The 21,963-nt window shown below is 62.9% G+C and overlaps 1 protein-coding gene across 1 annotated transcript; it reads right to left on the bottom strand.

Annotated features, from left to right (window-relative positions):
• Window positions 1-1,109: 1,109 nt before the first annotated feature.
• Window positions 1,110-16,388, bottom strand: HELZ2 (helicase with zinc finger 2). Its single transcript, XM_043553443.1, is given in 21 exon segments — window positions 1,110-2,689; window positions 2,997-3,164; window positions 3,280-3,436; window positions 3,573-3,791; window positions 3,995-4,129; window positions 4,294-4,486; window positions 4,591-4,707; window positions 4,820-4,967; window positions 5,049-5,210; window positions 5,296-5,427; window positions 5,516-5,622; window positions 5,781-8,514; window positions 8,517-9,566; window positions 9,651-9,726; window positions 10,018-10,801; window positions 11,869-12,510; window positions 12,605-13,125; window positions 13,488-13,595; window positions 13,672-13,855; window positions 14,121-15,221; window positions 16,288-16,388. Coding segments are annotated over 20 exon segments (8,781 nt in total). The 5' UTR covers window positions 15,140-15,221; window positions 16,288-16,388; the 3' UTR covers window positions 1,110-2,564.
• Between the last annotated feature and the right edge of the window lie 5,575 nt (window positions 16,389-21,963).

The following is a 21,963-nucleotide window of genomic DNA, read 5'->3' as shown; positions in this document are numbered from 1 at the left end:
CCGAGAATGAGGCAGGCTGGGGTCGGGGGGGGTGCCTCCAGCCCTCACCAAGGAAGGCAGCTACACAGAGGCCGGCCCCACTCCGGTCCCCGCTCTGAGACGACCACACCGCGCCAGCCTGGGGTTCCCGAGTCTTTGAACGGCCGCACACAGGGCCAGGCGCTTTTTCTCAGCTCGGGCTCGCTGGGTTCGCTGCCTCCAACAAGATCGCCCTAACTCGAAACCGCGACTCTCCCTGGGACGAGGCCGACCCTCCACCAGCCACCGGGCTCGCGAACGCTGCCTCTGGGCGCCGCTGCCCGTGCCCTCGGGTCGTCAACGCCCCCTCCTCTGTGAAGCCCTCCCTGACTCCAGGCCGAGAGGTTCTGGCTTCCTGCCTCGGGGCCCCTGTCCGTCCTCCTTTCAACTGCTTTTCACCAGCCAGGAAAACTTCTCCGAGCCTGGATGGCTGCTCTTCCAGGTAAGGCCGCGTGGCCCCTCTGCAGTCCCACAGTGAACACACGGGCCTTAGAGACTCCTTTTCTCTTTGATTCTCTGTGACTTCCAATCCCTGTCGAGACCCATGCTGGCATCTAGGCAGGCCAGGGCCCTGGCGTGCCTTCCTCCGCACAGCCGGTGCTGTGGCTCTGGGGGCTCGGCCACAAGCGTGCCGAGTCCTGAGTAGCTCAAGTTGGCCTGGAGGGGGTGGGCGTTGGTCCAGGGTCAGAGCCTGGACCCTGCAGGACTCCAGCAGGACTGGCAGCCGTGGGGACTCTGGACTTGCACTGTGAAGCCAGCCCTGCTTGGGGTCAGAGTTCAGTAGGAAGGCCCTGCCCAAATTCCCTGGACACAGCTTGGGGCTGTAGCCCACCCTCACCAAGTCAGCCGCCCCCCCCCCCAGCCTCCTTCGTTCTGGCACGGACGCCACCCCCCCACCCCACCCCCACCCCCCACCCTCCCGGCAGGCCGAGAGCTGTGACGTGGCGACGCCAGCCTCTCCGAGCTCGCTTGTCCGGCATCTGGCTGTAACGGGCTCCTGACTCTTGACAGACTGGGTAGCCACCCTGTGACCCAAGAGGAGGGGCCACCCCTCCTTGCCCCCCAATAAAACCTCAAACACCCAGAAGGGAGAACTTTCAGAGTGGTCTTTGTAATAAAATTATTATTCAATCATATAACACAGAGCCAAAGAAAAGATATAAAAATTGGAATGTAGACATTGGATTTGTAGAAAGCGCGGAACGCATAGACACATCCTCCCCCCCCCGCCCCTCCCCCACCAGCAGAGGGTTCAGTAAGGCCACAGAGAGGGCACACCCCTCCTAGAGTAAGCGGCTTGTTTGCAGCAAACCCTCAGGCCGTGGGGACCGTGGAAGTGGTGGGGGGGTGCTGGGGTCTGGGGTGGCCTGAGGTGAGGGCTGATATTGAGGCAAGAGGTTTCCAGAAAAAGCAGGATATAAATACACCCTGAGAGGCAGGTGAAGGTCCTCAACCTTGCAAAGACAGACTTGCAGCACAGGTTGTCCTGAAGGCCCTGAACCAGGAGCAGGATTGAGGTTGTAAAGGGGAGGAAAGCTCAGGGTGAAGGCACAAGGCTGCCCATCCAGGGGGCGCTCAGTCCCAGCCCCCACCCACACACCACAGGGGTGCCGCCCGGTATAGGCGGGGCTGTGCGGGCATCTGGTGCTGCTCTGCCCTTCCTCCTGAGAGGACACAGGGCTGCGGGCCCCAGTCAGGGGGGGCAGTGATGACAGAGTAAAGGCCCTCTCTTCCAGGGAGGCCTCTAGGCCCTACGTTTGGGCGAAGGACCTTGTTCCAGTAATAAAGACACTGGGTTTTGGTTTATTTAAAAATAGAAAATAGGGGCACCTGGCTGACTCGGTAGAACAGGCAACTCTTACTCTCAGGGTCATGAGTTCAAGCCCCACATTAGGCATGGAGCTTACTTTAAAGAAAGAGAGAGGGAGAGAAAGAAGGAAAGGAAAGATGGAAGGAAGGAAAGAAGGAAAAGAAAGAAAAAAGAAAAGAAAAAGAAGAAAGGAAAGAAATAAAGGAAAGAAAGGAAGGAAGGAAGGAAGAAAAGAAAGAAGGAAGTGAGAAAGGGAAAAAAGGAAACGCTGAGCTCCACAGCCAGCGCCCAGTGTCTCAGGGATGGTGTTCAAAGACCAAAAAGTAGCCCCAGCAGGATTTCCTTCTGACCCCAAGCCTTCCTAGTAACACCACAAGGTCCAGAGGACCTCCCCGAGCCCCTGACCCCTGAGACGTCCCCTGTCACCAGATTTCCAGACGAAAGACTCAGCAGGGAGAGAGGGATTCTTCCTCCCCAGTGCAGGCGCACAGCACATCGGTATGGTGGGGCCTGGCCTGCTCTCTGCCCTGGGGAGAGGCCAAGACTCCAGAAGGAGATTATTGCTCAGAAGTTGGCCTCAGAAACCCAGTCCGATAGGCGGGGTGGCCACAGTGCCCACCGAAGGCACACGGGATGCTCCTGAGTGGTGCCTGACTAGGGAGCCCTCAGAAGAGGGCACGGTCTTTTCCTCCAAGTCCTGGCAGCTTGAGAGCGGTGGGCAGGTGGAGAGGGCTCTTCAGGGAGACACGGCTGGCCTCTTCCGAACTCGCACCTGGTTGGCGGGCACAAGGCTCTGCTGGGCCTCGCAGAAGTCCAGGAATCTACGCCAGAGAGGGCAACAACGCAGGAGGCGGTGGTCTCCTGCAGGGGTGGGGAGAGGGGAGACGAGTTCATGGTAGACCCCGGTCCCGCCCCAGTCCTCCCCTCCCCCAGCCAAGCAGCCACCCCCCCCCCAACCCAGGGAGGAGCCCCGCCCCCGCCCCGCCCCCCCACCTCACCCAAGAAGCCACGCCCCCAGGAGGAGCCCCGCCCCAGCCCTCCCCATCCCCAGCCAAGCAGCCACGCCCCCAGGGAGGAGCCCCGCCCCCGCCCTCCCCACCCCCAGCCAAGCAGCCGCAGCCCCAGGGGGGAGCCCCGCCCCAGCCCTCCGCCAGCCAAGCTGTCCCACCGATGAGGCAGAGCCCCTCTTGGGCCCGGGTGATGGCCACGTTCACTTGGTTGGGGTCCACAACAAAGCCCAGGAACTTCTTAAGCCAGCTCTTAGTCGGCCGCTGGTCCAGGTCACTTTCCTGGCACGTGCGGACCGTGCTCACCAGCACGTAGCGCCACTCGCTTCCTGCGCAGTTGGGCAGGCATGCTGAGGCCCCTGTCAGCTGCCGCTGACCGTGCTGCTTGCATCCTCCCTCGTGACCCGCTGGCCCACGTGCCCTCTGCCCCAGAGCCACCCTCACCCTGGCTCTTGGAGATGGAGCACACAGTCACTCCAGCGACACCCTCCCGCAGGAGACTCTTGCTGATCTCCGCAGCCTGAGCGTTGTAGGGAGTGAGAACTGCGATGTCCTTGGGGTCCACTGTCCTGCCCAGGGTCATCTGTTTGGCAATGCGGACCTGAGGGACCAAGAGGGTGTTGTCGAAGCTAACCCTGGGCACCGGAGCCTCACCTGTTCCCTCGGTTCCTCCGCCTCCTCCTCCAGGAAGCCCTCCGCGACCAAGGGGCAGCAGGAAAGGCCTCACCGACACTCACCACCTCTGTTACCTCCTCCAGGTTGGCCTTGGAGTTTTCATTCCCTTCATCTGTGGACACCAGTAGGCTCTGTTCATGGCCTTGCACGTGGCCAAAAATGACAGGGCAGCTCTCCTTGTCAACGTGGCCGAGGACGCTGGGTGGCCGCCTCAGGCCCTGCCAGGTCTTCAGCTTCCCATTGTAGAACTCCAGGGACGGGAAGGTACAGATGCCCTCGTGCTGCAAGGCAGGGCATAAGCCAGAGCAGGCCTCCTGTCCACCTGTCCTGGGGCCGAGGGCCGGGGTCTCGGGGGGGCCTGCTGTGGCCCCAGGACAAGGCCAGGGTGGACACAGGAGGTAGGGGTGTGGGCAGCAGCACCTGTGGCACCCCTGGCCTCGGGTCACATCTTGGGCGGGAGGGGCAGAGGCTGGGACGGGCTTACCATGCGGTACTGTATGTCCAACATGTAGGCCTCCGTGTGGTACCTCTCGAAGAGAGACCGGTCCAGCCCCAGATTTTGCAGCTGCTCGTTCTTGACCACAGGCCGCAGCTGCTTGTGGTCCCCGAGAAGAACCACCTGGAGGGACAGGCAGGTGTGGTCCTGACACCCCCCCAGACCCAGAGGTACCCAGCTCCGTGGCCGCTGCCACTCGGCCCTGCCTGCGGTGCTGCCCTCTTAGGCGAAAGACCACGCCAGGGACACCTGCCTGGGGCTTCCGGCTCCCCGCCCACCTCACTCACCTTCTCAGCCTTCGAGAACTTCACCAGCGGGATGAGGGTCTCAGGCTCTGTGGCCATGCCGGCCTCATCGATAAGGATCTGCCGGACGTTGAGCTTCTTGAGGCTGGCCAGGGCCGCGCATGAGCACGTGCACAGGATGACTGTGTGCCGGTCCAGCTCGAACTTCCGTGCCTTCCCCAGGACATTCCTGTACCTGCGTGCGGTCACCGTGTGGTCATCCGGGGACACCGTTTCCCCTCCCCCCTCCCTCTGCCACCTCCACGGCAGAGGACAAACCCCACGCCCCTAACTGCTTACCAGCTGAGATCCTCCTTGGAAAAGATCTCCCCTTTCTGCAGCCGGGCGTCAAGCGCCCTGATGTCTGGTGCATAGGGGTTGGAAGCCTGCCGGATCCTGTGGTGCAGGGTGATGCTCCTGGGGTGCAGGGGGGGGGGGACATCCGTGAAGCCCCGCGTTAACCCCTGTCCGAGACAGGACGGTGGGGCCTTTTGCCTCCACCCACAGGCAGACGGTGGAGAGACCGCACCTGAGCGTCTGGTTGGGACTGCCCTCCCGAGGGCTCTTCTTGGGCAGACCCCTGCCGCCCACACCCGGCATCGGGAAGTCCGCAGCCTCCGCCTGCTCACTGTACACTCGAAGGGGCTTCAGCTCCGTTCTCCTGCTCAGGAGCAGTCCTGGGGGCAGCGGGGCATGAGGGACCGTTCCCCGGGGCCAGCACCCCCAGGCAGAGCCCCCACACCGCCAGCCCAGCGCACCTGCCAGGACGTCCACCGACTTGTTAGAGGGGCCGCAGTACAAGATGCAGGGGCCCCCCGGCTGCTTCTCCTCACTGGGGGGGGCACAGGCCCCCACCTGCTGCTCGTTTGACTTGTGAAACCAGAACACAATGTGGAAGCCCACCACCGTCTTCCCTGTGCCTGCGGGCAGAGGGCACCATGAACAGGGTCCCCCGGGCCCGCCCCGGGCGGCCGGAAGCAGCACCTCCACCAGCGTGAGCCCCACCTGGAGGGCCCTGGATCACAGTGAACTGCTTCTTCAGAGCCTCCCTGATGGCCCCATTCTGGCTGGGGTTCAGCGTGTGGCGGCCTCCGGGGAGGTCGAACGTCTGTTTCTCCAGGAGCCTGCCGTAGGTCCCTAAAGAAGGGCCAGGCCTCCCTGAGCAGGGGCCCAGGGCAGGGCTCAGGCACGACGAAGGGACATGGGGGAAGCCGGAGGGACCTACCCTGGCAGAGGGTCTGCTGGCAGTGCGGAGGGATGGGCTGGCCCAGGGCAATGCTGATGACCAGCGGGGACGCGTCCTTCAGCCCACACACGGCTTCTTCCTTGCGGCTGGGGGCAGGTGGCAACGAGGGTGGACACCAGAACCTCCACGGGACTCCCCCTGGGGAGGGGCCGCAGCCCCACCAGCTACGCCCTACCAGCCGAGGGAACCCAGAGTGTTCTCCACCCACCCCACCCACCGGCCTCTCCCTGTGGAGGCCACTCACATGTCAGGAAGCTGCTTGGGCAGCACCTCGACGGTGAATGGGGTGCCAGGCCTCAGCACCTCTTCTGGAACCTTCTCCATGGCCATGTGCTGGATGGAGAAGTGCACCTGCTTGGGGATCTCCTGCCGGTCCGCCTGGCTCTCTCTCAGGTCCCAGTCTTCTGTCAGCCCGTGGGCCACCCACGTGTACGTGTCGGGGTCGATGCTCAGGAAGGGCCCGAGGCTGCTGGGCCTGGAGGACGGGGCGGCCGGGGGAGGCTGGCCGGGTCCAGCACCGGCCCCAGCCGGCAGCCCCTCGAGCCGGATGCACAGGTAGCAGTGCCTGAAGCTGAGGTCGGTACAGTGCTCGCTGAGGAAGGAGGTTTCCAGGCAGAAGGCGCCCCGCAGCCGCTCCTGCGCCGTGAGCTCCCAGGATATGCGCACGTGCTGCAGCGTGACTGAGTCATTCTCCGAGACGGCGCTGGTGGCCGCCTCCAGGGAGCAGAAGGGCCCCCACACGCGGCAGTGCTCGCCCACGTCCGAACACCGGTCCCGCCCCGCCTGGGGCATCTGGCCCGAGAAGCAGTCGCCTGGCCTCTCCACGTGCTCCAGGCAGAGGGTGAGGCCAGGGGCCACAGTCCACAGCTGCAGGGTCGGTGCCAGGAACCCGCGCTGCAGGGTGGCGCTGAGCTGCACCTGCAGCGTGTCCCCCGCGCCCAGCTCCCGGGCCACCTCCACAAAGTGGCCACAGTGGCTCCGCCGCACCCGCCCCAGCTCCCGCCGCTGGGGCTCCGCCGCACCTCGCTCCTGCACCAGGGCGGCCGCCTGGGGCCACCGCTGCTCCTCCACCAGCCGCAGCAGCCGTTGCCACAGGTCGGCGTCCACGGGCCGGGTGTGCGGGTCCAGCAGGGCGCCGGGCGGCGGGGAGCACGGCCTGCCCTCCTGCACCGAGTAGACGCGGCGCCGCCACGAAAGCCGCAGGCCCGGCCGCCTCGCCAGGCAGCAGGGGTGCTCGGCCAGCTGCAGGGCGCGGTAGAAGATAGGGCAGGGGTCGGGCAGGGTCTCGCGGTTGGCCGGGAAGAGCAGCTTGAAGCAGCGGGCGCCCGCCTCCAGGTCCACCACGAAGCCCAGCTTGCTGCGCGACTGGGTCTTGAGCTGTACCGCCAGGTGCAGGCTCCGGGCCCGGCGCTGGTAGCTCTGGGCGCGCCCGTGCTGGTAGCTGAACTCGTGGCACAGCCCGCCGATGTCCCGGGCGGAGTAGGCGGAGCCGCCGTGGCCCAGCGCCAGCAGGATCAGCCGCTGCAGCACCACGTCCAGGTACCTGCGGATGGGGGAGGTGGCCCACGTGTAGCAGTCCACCTGCAGCGCGTAGTGGCCGGCCACCGGCCGTCCGCCCTCGCAGGAGCGGCCGAACACGGAGCGGCCCAGGGCCTTGCGGAGGTCGAGGCCCACGGGCGCCAGAGGCGGGTGCACGTCGTCCGTGGTGACGAGGTCCGCCAGGCGGTCACCGTCGTGGGCGCGGGCTGCGAGCTGGACGTGCCTCCACAGGGAGGCCAGGAGGTAGAGCCGCGGCGGGGGGGGGCCGCAGCCCCCCAGGTGGTGGCGGAGGTGCAGCGACAGGGGCACCAGCTGCCCGTGCTTCTCGCGCAGCGCCGCGAGCTGGCGGTCGCTGGGCGCGGGCTGCCAGCGCAGCGGCGTGACTGTCCGCGTGCGCTCGCTGCTCACCAGGAGCTCGGCCACCAGGCTGTTGAACTGGATCATGTACTCTTTGACCATGACGTGGGCCGCACGGAAGCCCAGCGCGCAGTCCTCGGTCGGCTGCTCGTAGTGGGAGTCCGTCTGCAGGCGGTGCCGGCGCAGCACCCGGGACAAGTGGCACGCGGCCGCGACGCAGGCGTCCACGGAGTCCAGCTGGGCCGGCAGCTCCCGGCCCGCACCCGGGTGCCTCTTGATCGCGAGCTCGGCCTCCTCGTACGACAGCTGGCGGTCGGAGCGGATCACGGAGGGCGCGAAGCGCAGGCTTTTGAGCTGGTCGCTGCCCTTCTCAACGGTGAGGAAGAGGGAGATGGCCAAGCGGTCCTGGCCCGGCAGGAGGCTGAGCACATCCTGGCAGAGGCTGTCGGGCAGCATGGGCACCGGCTCCCGGTCGGGGGCGTAGAACGCGGTGCCCCGCCTGCGGGCCTCCACGTCCAGAGCCCCGTCCCTGGGGACAGAGCTGGCCACGTCAGCGATGTGCACGGCCACTTCGTACCTGGGGCCCAGATCTCGGACGCTGAGGGCGTCATCCAGGTAGCGGGCGCCTTGGGGGTCCACGGTGAAGGTCAGGAAGCCGCGGCAGTCCTCCCGGCGGCCGGGTGCCCGGTGCTTCTTCGAGGCCCTGCAGGTGGAGGCCGGCTCTGGCGAGGGCTCCCCCAGGCCGTGCTCCAGGTCCAGGACGCGGAGGCCCCGCTCCCAGGTGCTGGCCTCGGGCAGCACCTCCAGGACGATGCCCAGCGGGTAATAGAAACGCTGCCGCCACAGGACGATGCGCACGCGGAAGAGCCAGCTGCCCCGCGCCTCGGCGGTGAGCCGCTCGTGCCCCACGCGCTGCACGCGGCCCTGCAGGACGCGGTGGATGGGCACCCGCAGGGGGTCTTTCAGCTCGGCCACGAAGATCTTCGTCACGGAGCCGTCGATGGGGGTCATGATGCGGGGGTCCCACTCGTCCATGCGGCACACGAACACCAGCTCCCGGTGCTTCCTCTTCAGCACCCCACCACGCGGCCCTGCAGCCTCCCCGAGGCGCCCCTGTCTCCGCCCAGGACCTCCACCAGCACCTCGTCCCCGCTGAAGGCCATCCCACAGCGCAAGCGGCCCCTGACCTGGATGGGGCCGGGGTCCACGCCGTCCAGCGGGACGGCCGTCGCCCGCTCAAAGGTCTCCTGCATGAAGGCACAGTGGCGGTACCGCTCGGGCTGCGAGCGGAGAAGCTTCCGCAGCTTGGCCCGCGGCAGGTTCGTGTACCCCCAGTCCTGGTGCGGGGACTCGGACCCGGCCACGGTGTCCAGAAGCCCATCTTCCCGGACGGTCACCATCACGTTCCGGCCTTCATCCAGCAGCTCCTGCAGGATGGAGTCATCGGCGTTGAGCTCGCTGTCAGGCCAGAAGTCGGACTCGGAGTCCTCAGGGTCCTCGGGGTCCCTGCCTTCCGTGGCCATCAGCCCTGCTCCCGCATCCCCGGGGGCCACGTCGCCCCTCGCTGAGCTCTCTGCTGATGTCGTGTCCTCCACCTCCGTGTCCCCCGCTGCCAGGCGCCCCCCGGCCGCAGACCCCGATGCTGTATCCCCAGCCTCTGCCGCCTGTGTGGCTGTGTCTCCCGCCGCCGTGGTCCCGGGCAGGAAGGTACCGCCTTGGGCCACCGCCCCCGGCTCCACCTTTTCCACGGCTGTGCGCGCTGTACCTGGGCCCTCGGCTGCCCCCTCCTGGGGGACAGTGCCCTGCGCCACAGCTGCCAGCATTGGCTCTGCTCCGAGGGCCCAGTGCCGCCTGTGGACCACGGCCTGCTCGATGTGCCCCAGCGACAGGCCCTCGGGGCAGACGCTGCGATGCTTCACACACTCACAGATGAAGCTCTTCCACAACTTGCTGCAGGCCCCGAAGGAGCAGAGGGCCACGGCGTCACCCACAGCCACCAGCTGGGACTGGGCGCGGGTCATGACGGTGTTGAGCACGCGGGCGTCCGTGAAGAAGCCCAGGGCAGGGGCCTCGGGGCTCCGCAGGCTGTGCGGGCTGTGCACGGTGCTCAGCACCACCACCCGGAACTCGCGCCCTGCGGGGGGGTGCCGTCAGGCCGGGCCGGGCTCGAGGGGGGGGCCCCGCCCTGCCCACCCCGCCCCCAGCACCCAGCACCCACCTGGCAGGACTTCGAAGCTGCCCACGGACACCTGGCCCAAGTCCCTCTTCCTCAGCTCCTGCCTTAGTGCGCTCACCTGGAGACACACGGCCGGAGCAGCAGGCCCGGGTGAGCGCTCTGTGTGCAGTGAGGGTCCCCGCAAGGGTGGGACACTGGCCCCCGCACCCTGGTGCCCTCGAGCCGCCCGGCCCTGGCACCAATCACATGGTGTCTGGAAGATTAAGTCCACGGCCACCCTCGCAGAGGCTGAGAAGGCCCACCGGGGCGGGGGCGCGCGGGTCCCCGAGACCACACAGGGACCCCCCCCTCCTCTGAGCTGCTCTGACGGGAGTGGGGAAGGGGGGCTGTCCCGGTGGCCGGGGCTTACCTGGGCGCCGTGGGACACCACACAGATGTGCCTCTGCTCCCGGCGGCCCCAGCAGTGGGGCCAGGAGGCATAGATCTCCTGCACCTTGGCGATGACCTGGGCAATCTCGGCTGTGTTGAGCCAGGACGTCCTTGACGCGTCACGCTCAGGGTTGCCCGCCACGTGGCAGAACGCGAGCGGGTAGTGCTGGGGGTGGCGAGGAACCTTGCCACTGGCGTGGATGGGGCTGCCCTTGGCCACGTAGAAGTGACGCGAGACGAAGCTGAGGATGGCCTCGGTGCTGCGATAGTTCTGGTGGAAGATGACGCGGCTGCGCCGGGCCACCTCGTGCGCCTCCTGCTGGTAGTGCTGGAAGAGGCGGTACAGCAGCGTGTGCCCGGCCGCCTGGCCCGGGGCCACGCTGAAGAGCTTGGGCGCGACCTGCATGTGGTCGCCGGCCAGCACCACGCGGGTGCGGGGCGTGGCGTAGCGCAGCGGGGTGAGGGCCTCGCACTCCAGCATCTGGGCGGCCTCGTCGATGAGGATGTGCGAGAAGAAGCCGGCAGGCACCCTGAGCTCGCGGGCCTGGGAGGTGGTGGTGATGACGATGCGGTGCCTCTCCAGCTCCGCCCGCGTTGGGAGGCGGAAGGCCCGGCCGTCCTCCGTCAGGCAGCAGTACCGCAGCGTGGCCGCGTCCGTCTGGCTGGGCGGGCGGTCCGTGTACATCACCCGCAGCGGGGTGGCCTCAGGGTGGCCGCTGCTGACGTGGCCATGGAAATGCTCCTCGATGTAGATGTCGGCCGCACTGAGGGGAGAAGGGCCCACGGGGCCTCAGCCGCCGTCCGCTAAGACACCTACAGTGAGCCCAGCCCAGCCCGGATGCCAGGAATTCAAGAGAGGCAGACAGACCTGTGTCCTGCCCCCACGGAGCGTAAACGTCAGTGGAGGGGACAGACAGACAGAGAGACAGGGAAGGTCAGAGCCGGACGAGGGGAGACGGCAAAGGCACAGAGGGTCTAGGTGGTCAGGGAGGGCTTCCTAGGGGGGATGGGAAAGAGCTGGCCGTGCAGAGAGGCAGAGAAGGGAACAGCCGGGCCACTGCCCGAGGCAGCCCAGGGTGGCCAGAGGCTGCGGCTGGCCCTGAGCTCAGCTCCCAGTTGGCTGTCAGTAGGTGAGCAGTAAGGTTGGGCGTGGCTGGAAGGGGCCCTGGGGCCAGCGCGTCCTGGGGACGCGTCACAGCCCTGGGGCATCTCAGAGACCCAGGGACCCCCAGGCCCACCCCGGGAGGAGTGGGGGGGGGGAGCGCTCTGCCCAAGCAGCAGGAAGAAAACCGTACTGACCGCGGGAGACCATCACAGCCGAGACAAGAGTCTGTGTTTCTCTGAAAGACCACAGCAGAGCCCCCCTCTCCCCGGGGAAGTGCCAGATGGGCCATGCCGGACCCCCTACCCGCTGCTCTCTCTGGCTCGGGGCCTTTGTGGAGGCACCCGCCCCTCCCCCAAACAGCAGACCCTGACCCCCGGGGCACCCTGTGCTGGGCCTGAAGCACAATCGTCCCCTGTCCCTTTCGGCCCAGGACCAGTCAGCTATCAGGGAGAGTCCCAGGGATCAGAGTGACCCTGACGCAGCCCAAGGGCTGCACCGTGCTCCCCCCGCCCCCCACCCCCCCACCCCAGCATGCGCCGAGCAGCCAGAGGAGGAAGCTCCGCCAGGCAATCCCGGAAGGTCTCCTCTGGAACCGGCTGCCCAGACCTCCAGGGAACCTGAGAACCCGGGCTCCCCTTCTCCTGCAGCGACACCCCCACAGCGGTGCCCTCGCCCCAGCCCAGGAAGCAGGTGGCGGGCAGGTCCCAGGGGTGGCTCCGGGCTCACCTGTTGGTGTGCGTGCAGATGAGCACCTTGGTGTGCGGCTGCCGGATGACCTCCAGGGAGGCCACGGCCAGCGTGTAGGTCTTGCCGGTGCCGAAAGGGCCGTAGAGCAGCAGCGGGGCGACGGGCCGCTCGCCCCTGGGGCTGCTGCCCGCGATGAACGCCACCGCCAACTTCTGCTTCTGGTTGCCGCGCAGCACGGGCAGGGTGGGCAGGGGGCGCGGCAGCTCACAGGCCGGCAGGTGGGGCACCACCAGGCGCTCCTCAGGCAGCGCGTCCACCGCCTGGTGCCAGAAGCGGAAGGTCAGCGGGTCGACCTGGAACTGCACCTCCAGGACGGGGCTGGTGTCGGGCTGCAGTCCCAGGGCCGCGCAGCAGCGGGCCGGCAGCAGCAGCCACAGCGCCCTCTCCGAGCCGGCCTGGGCCTCCAGCCGCGCTTCGAACACCGTGTCGTCAGGGGCGGGCACGGGGGCCACCAGGGCGGTGCGGACCGCCCGGCTCAGCAGAAAGCCCCGGTCTGTGTCTGGCGTCAGAGGGGAGGGCGTGGGCACCTCGGCGTAGAGGGCCCCCGGCGGCGGGAAGACCATGCCCAGGGCCGGCGTCTCCAGTACTGTCCTCAGGGGCACCGGGCCCCGGAAGTTCAGCCTGGCGGGCAGGACAGGGGTCAGCCGGCCGGGGCCACGGCTCTGCGGCCGACGCCCCGGCCCCACCACCCGCCCGCCCGCCGCCCCACACTCACTTGGCCACCAGCTCTTGCCGAACGGCTTCCTCCTCGTAGAGAAACTGGTGCATCCTCTGCCGGTAGTTGGTGCAGGAGATGGGACCTGGGGCCAGGCCGCCGGGGCTGAAGTCGAGGGCCAGGTCAGGCACCTTGTACTTGGCCAGCAGGGCCACCTGCTCGGCGGTCCGCTCCACGCCAGGGACCACGTGGCGGCTGCCGCCGTGCCAGCGCCGCAGCTCCTCGGGGCGGCCGCCTGCCGGCTCCCCCCGGAGCCCCGGGCCCTGCGCCTGGCCCAGCTGCAGCACCAGCTTCCGCAGCAGCGCCGGCCTGCGGCCAAAGTCGAAGACCACCCACTGCTCGAAGGAGCCGAAGGAGGTGCTCTGCACGCGCACCTCCACCTGGAACCTGGCCGGCGAGGCCGCCGGCACGCGGAAGCGCTCGCCCCGTGCGTAGAGCCGGCCCGGCGGGAGGCAGGGCGCCACCAGCGAGAAGTCTGCTCCCAGCTCCTGCTTGAGCAGCGCCACGTGCAGCAGGGGCTCCTGGGGGAGGGACTCGATGGTAAGGTGGCCCCTGGACCCCACCCAGCGGTCAGAGACCAGAGTCCACCCTGCTGTGCTCCCAGAGGGGTGCTCGGCCCGTCCGAACCTCGGGGTTCCCGTCTGCAGGCGGGTCACCGAGCTGGCCCAGGCGGCCCCCCACGGACGCCGAGCAAGGTAATGGTGCAGCACAGGATGCTCAGGGCGCAGGTGGTAACCGGCCTGGTCCTCGCTCTCTGTGCCGGACACCCCACCAAAAAACCCTCACGGGGCTCGGCCCAAGCGGCTGAGGCTCGTGCTCCAGATCACAGACACGGGCGAGATCTCCGAGGCGGCAGCTCAGACCCCAAACCCCGACCCCTCACCTCAGAGCAGACGTCGAACATCCAGCTGTGCTGCGTTTTCTTCTCGTGGGCCCGATGCACCAAGGGCTGGCTGCAGGTGATGAACACGCCGTCCACGGTCCCGGCCAGCTGCACGGAGAAGCCCGGCTGTGGGCAGGTCGTTCTGGCCCCAACGAGCCCCACCCGCTCACGAGGCCCCACTTACCACGAGGACCTCACTGCTGCTGTGCTGGTACTCGGCTAGCAGCCGCGCCTGGTAAGGCACCAGCCCCTCCTGCCACGCGGCCTGCTCCCGCAGCTCCACGTTCCGTGCCCGCTGGATCCACTCCTGCAGCTCCTGGTCTGAATGCGCCTTGGTGCAGATGTCCCCGTACTCACAGAGGCCGGATCTGGGAAAGGGGAGGTCAGCAAGCAGAGGCGGGGTGAGCCCTGGCTGCCAGATCCTGGCCTGGAGGTGGGGGAGGGGCTCCTGGGGGCAGGGCGGGGGGAGGAACGGGGACCTCCTCCATCCCGTGCCCACAAGAAGAGGCCTGAATGGGCCCGCCTTAGCCACGCCTCAGAGGCCGGGGCGGGGGTCGGCCGGTAGGGAACACAGAGGGGACAGGAACCCCCTGGTTTCGGTCGAAGGTTCATCCCCTACCGCACGGTCCTTACTTCGGGCAGAGCTCAAACTCGGAGAGCCCGGCAGGCGGGCTGCGGTGTTTCCAGGGCACGGCCGGGTCCAAGGCCACCATCCACGCGTGCTCCAGGGATGAGCAGTGGTTCTCAAAGGCCTCCTGGGAGCAGCAGGTGACCAGGCAGGCGCGGCAGTACAGCTTGGCTCCGGGGGGCTGGCGGTGGGGAGCCGTGTGCTCCTCCCCGCCGGGGCCGGGGGTCGAGAGCAGGTCCCGCCTCTGGAGCCCGTCCAGCTGCTCTGCCTCCCACACGGCCATCTCCACGGCGCTGTGTGCGTACTGGCAGCGGGCCGCCCCGTGCCGGCAGGGCCGCCCGCGCCCCACGAACCTGCAGTAGGCCAGGGGCTGGCCGTACTGGGGCTGCGGCCGCACCTCCACCACCTGCTGCCTGCGGCGGCCCTCGGTGCTCACGTGGGTCAGGAGTGAAGGGCAGGCTCCGTGCTGGGGGCACCGCCCCTGGGGGTCCACGGGGCAGAGGCGTGGCGGGCAGCCCTGGAAGCAGTGGGCACAGAGCAGCTGGAAGCGGCCGCCGTACTCGGCACGGATGGCGTCGGCCGGGCTGCGCGGGTCGCCCTGGGCCCCGCTGCCCTGCACCTGGCACTTGAGCCACAGACGCCGGACGTCGTGCTCGCGCTCGAAGGTCCAGACCAGCGCCTCCTCCGGGCTCCGGGCAAACGTGCACTGGTGGTGGTGGCGCCGGCAGCCCAGCCCCGGGCTGTAGTAGCGGCACACTTCGTAGCGGGCAGGCCGCGGGAAGCTGGGCCGGCGGTCCACCTTGCGCCAGACGTGCTTCTTGGTGGCTCGCTTGAAGCGGGCCAGCAGGATCTCGTGGCGACAGCTGTGCTCTACCCTGCGCAGGAGGTAGGTGCTCTCGTTGAGCCGCTGAGTGCACTGGGAGCAGCCCAGACACAGGTCCAGTTGGGCGCACAGCCTGGCCAGGGACAGCTCCTTGGCGGCCGCCGAGCTGCTGGGTGGTGGGCCAGACCCCGGGGACGCCATCTCTGGCCTGGCTCTGTGGAGTGGCGTCCGAGGCTCACGGGTTCAGCCGGCGGTCTGGGGCTGTTCGCTCATGAGGAGGAGTCTGGAATGGGAGCAGCAGGGAGCAAGGTCGGGTCCCGAGGCCAGGAGGTCCACATGGGCCCAGGTGGGGGCTCAGACACACTCTGCCTCTCCGTCAGGCAGGGGCAGAGGAAACAGAAGCAGGGAGAACCCCATCCCCCAGATGGGAGGAGAGGGTTGGTAGGTCCAAGGAGCTGGGCCCCATTGACCTTGACCCAACCAAGACCCCTCCCCTTCTGAAAGGTCTCTGGGCCCCTGCTCAAAAGGAGCCAGCTGGCCTGCCGGCGGCGAGTGGGAGGGAGGTTGCCCCGGCGACAGGAGCCCTGCAGGCTGGCAGAGGCTCTGGAGGCCCCTGGAGGCTTGGGGCTCCCCGGCAGCCTCCCGCTAGGGCCCTTGTATTGAAACGCTCGCTCCTGGAGCACTGACTCATCTGAACACAGCACCTCCCTGTTCTGTGAGATGGTGCACCCTGCACCTGCCTACAAGGGGAGACTGGGCTCCTCCCCGTGGGGGCAGGGGCGGAGGCAGGCAGAACCTTTCAGAGGCCGGCCCTGCCAGACAGGACAGGACGGGACGGCACATTTTCCTCCCAGAGGAAACAGGGATGCCCAGGATCTAGAACTTTCACAGGAAACTTTGAGGACAACACAAAGACGTTTTAAAAGGAAATGAGTGCAGCCCCAGCCTTGAGCGGGAGAACCCACCCCACTCCAAAGTGAGTCTTGAGTCCACCTCCAGAGGGACCAGGGTGAGAACCCAGAACCAGGTGGATATTCAGAAATAGGAGGACCTAAAGGGGTCCGGAGATCACGGCCCCTCCCCAGGCGGCCAGTGTCGCGGCTTCTCAGGGTTGGGGGCTCAGAGGTAGCTTCTGGGTCCCCCCACCACCTCACCACCCCAGCACCCCCTCGGGCGAGGTGCGGCCTCCCCTCCTCTCCCTCTCGCACGGGGATCCCACAAAAGCCGGAGCCTGGAGGGCACTGGGCAGCCGCCACCTGGCGGGGGAAACCCCAGGCCCGGCCCCCAGCCCCCCCCCCCCCCCCCCCCCCCCCCCCCCCCCCCGCTCACCTTCCCGGCCCCCCGCTCACCCTCCGCGATCCTGTCTTCCCCGCAGCCCGGTGCACCGTCCCCGCCCCGCCAAGCGATCACTTTCGATTCTGCCCCCAGGGTGACTCAAAGCGCTGACGCCCCATCGCGGAAATTACCTCACTGCCCCCCACCCCGCCCCCGGCACCGCCCTCAAGTGACAGCTCGTCTCCCCGCCCCCGGTGGGGCCCCGGAGCGGCTGCGACCCCCGCCTCGCGTCCCGGTGTCCGGAGCGCACAGACCCGCCCACCCGCGCGGCGCCTGGGCCTCGGGAAGGATGGGATCCTCCGAGGTTGGCAAGCCGTCCCCTGGGGCGGGGAGCGGGAGGGCGGGTGGAGAAACCAGAAAATCAGAGCAAAGGGGGAAGGTGGTCCCAAGAACCCCGGATGGGTGGCCGCTGACTGACCCCGGGCAGCGGAGACCTGAGCCACAGCGCACCTGCAGGGAGAGGGCTGAGGGCTGGGGCAGTGACCCTTTCCTAAAAGGCTCCATCCAGTCTAGGTTAGAGGGGACCTGCCTTCTTACCTGGCAATGACTCTGGAGTTCTCTCCAGCCCCTTAAAATACTCAGGACATGTTTGGCCCATGCCAGCACCAGGACCGAGGGAGAGCTTCCCCCTTCTAGACACAGGAAGCATCAGGAGAATTTTGCAGCTTAATCGCATTTGACCCCCCAACTTTCCCTTGAGGGAAACAGGTCTCCCTTGAGGAAACAGGCACCGTGGTCACTGGCTGAGGTTCAGCAGCTAGCAGCTAGCAAAGCACCCGATCCCCCCACCATTACCTGGCGTGACCCCAAGGACCCTTGCTTCCTAGATTCATATCCCTGTAGAGTCTTCTTGAACAATGAAGAGAGCTAAACCATGGCAGCAGTGTGACGACTGAGGCCGCGTCACAGTACACGGTGCTTCCGCCCCGCTCTCAGGCCGACCGTGGGGGAAGCCAGCCTCCACGGTGTGGGGGCACTCAAGCAGCGGCCTGTGGAGAGTCCCGCGCCAAGAAGGACGGAGGCCTCCCGCCCAACCCGGACCGGTAGTTGGGAACGTGTGTGAGTCGCCCCGCGAGGAGACCCTCCAGGTGAGTGCAGCCTCGTGAGAGCCCCCACGCGTGAGCCACCAGCTAAGCCACTTCCAGCCACGAGCTAACCGACGTTTAATGTTGTTTTAGGTCACAAAGTCTGGGGGTGATCCCTCACACAGCAATGGAGACCTGATACAGCAATATTGTTCCTCAGTGAAACCCACCTCCATGGAGCCAAGGTCAGCTCCATAGAGCTGTGTTGGGAGCGGCCAGTCAGGAAGTCGGCCGGCTGCACCGTTAGCAATCACACCAGAAGACTTGAGATACACAAGCGTCAAGTCAGAGGACAAAATAGAGGAGATATTCCATAAGCAATGGCAGCGAAAGGCCCAGGGATGAGCTTGACAAGAAACATGCAGGAAAACTGAAACGTTCCCAACAGACACCGTAGAAACTGGACCAGATACCACATTCTTGGATGAGGGACTTAACACTGCATAAAGACATTCATCCTTCCTAAACTTATGTATGGATTTAATACCATCTCAGTAAACATGCGAGGAAGAATCAGGGGTGGACGTGCTCGTTTTAACTCATTAAGGAAAGCATAACACAAACAAGCAAGAAGAGGAGGGAGAATTATGCCAAAGAAGGAGTCATAAAAACCGAAGAAGGGAAACAGTCCCAAACTCATGTTACAAGCCCACGCTCACCCTGGTACCAACGCCGGATGGATACCACAATGAAAGAAAATTAAAGACCAATTGTCCTGATGAACATAGATGCAGACATTCTCGCCAAAATATTAGCAAACCAAACTCAACAGCACATTAAAAGGATCATCCACCATGACCAAGCGGGATTTATCCCTGGGAGGCAAGATGGTTCAACATCAGCAAATCAACAAAAGTGATACATCACATTCACGGAAGGAAGGATAAAAATCGTATGGTCGTCTCAGTAGATGCTTCTCTGCATGTGACCGAACACTGCATCCTTTCATGATAAAAATGCTCAACAAACCGGGAATGGGAGGAATGTTCCTGGCATAATGAACACCATATGTGACAAGCCCACAGCTAACATCCTACTCGATGGCGAAAAGTTAAAAGCCTTTTTTCTAAGATCAGGACCAAGACAGGGATGCCTTCTGTCACCGTTTCTAGCCAACATAGCACTGGAAGTCCTAGGCGCAGCAATTAGAGAAGAAAGATAAAAGGCATCCATATCAGAAAGGAAGAAGTAAAATCATATGTTTGCAGATGACATGATATTATATACAAAAAATCCCAAAGGCTCCACTAAAAAAAAACTGCTGGCACTAATAAATGAATGCAGTGAAGTTGCAGGATACAAAATCAACATACAGAAATCAGTTGTATGTCTGTACACTAGCAACAAACTATCTGAACAAGAAACAAAGCAATCTCGTTTACAATAGCATCAAATATAACGAAATATTTAGGAATACATTTCACGAAGGAGGTGAAAGGCCTGTACGCTGAAAACAGTAAGACGTAAAGAAATTGAAGAAGACACACACGAAAAACGGAAAGATATTTCATGCTCATGGATTCGAAGAAATGATGTCCTGAAAATGTCCATACTACCCAAACCGATCTACAGATCCAGTGTAATCCCAATCAAAATTTCAATGGCATTTTTCATAGAAATAGAAAAAAACGATCCTACAATTTATTTGGGACCACAGAAGACCCCAAATAGCCAAAGTAACCCTGGGAAAAAAGAGTAAAGCTGGAGGCATCACGCGTCTTGGTTTCAAGCTCTACATACAAAGCTATAGTAACCAAAACAGTATGGTACTGGCAGAAATAAGGCACACGGGCCAGAGAAACAGAACAGAGAGCCCACACGTAAACCCACACAGATAGGGTCAACTAACTTTTTATAAGCGTTCCAAGAACACACAATGGGGATAGGCGCAGTCTCTTCAACGGATGGTGCTGGCAAAACCAGATGTCCACATGCAAAAGAATGACACTGGTGCCCTATCTTACACCACTCGCAAAAGTTAACTCAAAGTGGATCAAAGACTTAAATGTAAGGCCTAAAACCACAAAATTACTAGAAAAAGAAAACAGGGAGAGAGAGCCTTGATATCTGTCTTGACAACGATTTCTTGGATATGACCCTGAAAGCACAGGTAGGGAGCACTAAGCGAACAAGTGGGGTCACATCAGACTAAAGAGCTTCTGTTCCGCGAAGGCGCTACCAGCACATTGAAAAGGCAACGTACAGAATGCAAAAAATATCCACAAACCATACATCCGATGAGCGGCTAATATCCAAAATTTGTAAGCAGCACATACAACTCAATAGCAAAAATAAAGAAATAATCAAATTTAAAAATGGACAGAGGACCTGAATAGACATGTTTGCAAAGATGACATACGAATGAGCACCAGACACATGAAAAGATGCTCAGCATCACTCACCATCAGGGAAAACGCAGATCAAAAGCACCAGGAGACACCTCACACCTGTTGGGATGGCGAATACCAAAAAGACAAGAGATAACAGGTGTCGGTCAGTGAGCATGTGGAGAGAAGGGAACCCTGTGCGCTGTTGGTGGGAATGTAAACCGGTGCAGCCACGATGGAAAACAGTGTGGAGGTTCCTCAAAAAATTAAAAATAGAACTACCGTCTGATCCTGGGTATAAATCTGGAGGAAATGAAATCGTGATTTCTGGGTATAAATCTGGAGGAAATGAAATCAGGGTCTCCGAGAGCCATGTGCACTCGCGTGCTCCCTGCAACACTATTCACAATGGCCAAGACGCGGAAACAACCTCAGTGTCTGTAATCAGATAAATGGGTGGAGAAGACATTAATTTAAAACGAGTAAGAGGACACTAGCCCTACCAGATATGAAAACATGCTGTAAAGCCACTAAGAGTGTATTCCGGGAGTGCAAGCGGACAAGCGGCACAGAGTCGAGAAAGGCAGCAGAACAGAGTCGAGAAAACGTCTGACTTGCGCACAGGGTTCCATACACGATGGAAGGCGGTGTGTCGGGCCCCCAGGAAGGGAGGTTCCCCTCCACCCAGGTTCTGTTAGAACTGCTGGATTTCTAACCATTCTGTTAGGACAACTGCTTAGCATCTTGAAACAAAAATAGGGCAGGGGGATTCTCTACCCAAGACCTTACACCAAAAATAAAACGGCAAATGGACCAAAGATTTAAACAGGAAAAACAAAAACAAACAAACAAAAAAAAACAGCCATAAAGTCACTAGAAGAAGCCGAGGAAGAATGTGTTTATGAGTTAGTAGTCTTGTGGTGGGAAGGCCTTTCTCAGGAAAACCAACCCAAGCAGCCGGTGCTCCCATCTCCTCCCACGTGGTTCACTGACTTCTAGTTGATGGTTTGAAATCGGCCATGGAAATCAGCAAATACTTTTTTTTTTCCTTCTCAGAGAACCAGTAGTTAACCATCTACCAGCGCACCATTAACACATTCAACCACAAAAAAAAAAAAAAAAAAGGGAAAACAAGAGTCAAAATCCAAACACAAACTGACAAAGAATTATACTTCATATCACAGCTAAAAGCTCTAAATGTAACGAAACCTCCTTTTGAGGAAATGCAAGTTCCAATTATATAATATTTTCCACCTCTCCATCAGCAAGGTCCCCAGACATTGCACTGGTGGGGAGGGGGTGTCAGAACTGGAACCACAGTGGCAATCGGGCAGCACCGGGCCAGAAGCGCCGGGACACATCTGTCCAAAGGCTGACGGACGCACGTATGCAGAACCAAGTCTACACATGGCATCTGTGGCAGCCTCCTGTCTAATCACAGTGGCCGAGGGTGCCCCGTGCGTGTCATCACCAGCATCCCGTCCCTTGTGCCACCAACTACTCTGAGGCCATAAAAGAGGAGGCATCTCAAATGTCGTGAAATGCAGTTTTTTCCAAGATACTTTGTTAGAGAAGAAAATTGAGGTCTACCACAACGCACCTTGAGTTTTTAAGAAAAGAATTAAAAACTATACAAAGTTCAAAAGTCAGTTACAGAAATCAGAAGTAAACTGCATGGCCAGGAGAGGAGGGAGACTTACGTTTTTCCTTTACTTTTTTGGACATTGGAGTTTGGATTCAGTGCACATATTCCTTAAGCAAATACAAAGGCAGAGTGTGAAAGGCACCACATTGGGTACTGAATCGTGGGCTCTTGCGAAGTAACCATCCTCTCTGGTGGGTGTCACTCACATGCCGGGATGACAGCCTCTCCCCTTCCGGCCCTGCAGACCATCCAGACGTCGATGGTGCCAATTTCATCTCCAAAACCCAGACCCACACAGCAAGCCCCAGCCTCTTCCCCTGCATGTCAGGCAGGCCTGTCACACTGCACTGGGCCCACACTTTCCCCTGCTCCTCCAAAAGCCTCCCGGGTTTAAGAAATGAGCACCCCATCCTCCCAGGTGCCCGGGAGCCCTGGACCCCTCCTCCCACTCCACCTCCAGCCATCAGCAAATGCTGCAGCTCCAAACCCAGGCCGCCCCAGAAAGCGTCGACGCCTACAGCAGCCTCCTGGCTCCCAGGTCCCTGCTACCATCATAGCATACCTTCCGACACTCTGCTCCGCTCCGCCAACCAGTAAATGCAGCGGGACGAGTTCGGAAACGGATGATGTTTG

This window comes from Prionailurus bengalensis, chromosome A3 (genome assembly GCF_016509475.1).
Source record: "Prionailurus bengalensis isolate Pbe53 chromosome A3, Fcat_Pben_1.1_paternal_pri, whole genome shotgun sequence".
In the NCBI taxonomy this organism is placed as follows: Eukaryota; Metazoa; Chordata; class Mammalia; order Carnivora; family Felidae; genus Prionailurus; species Prionailurus bengalensis.
The sequence above is the reverse complement of the archived record's forward strand: the minus strand, read 5'-3'. Positions and strand labels throughout refer to the sequence as shown.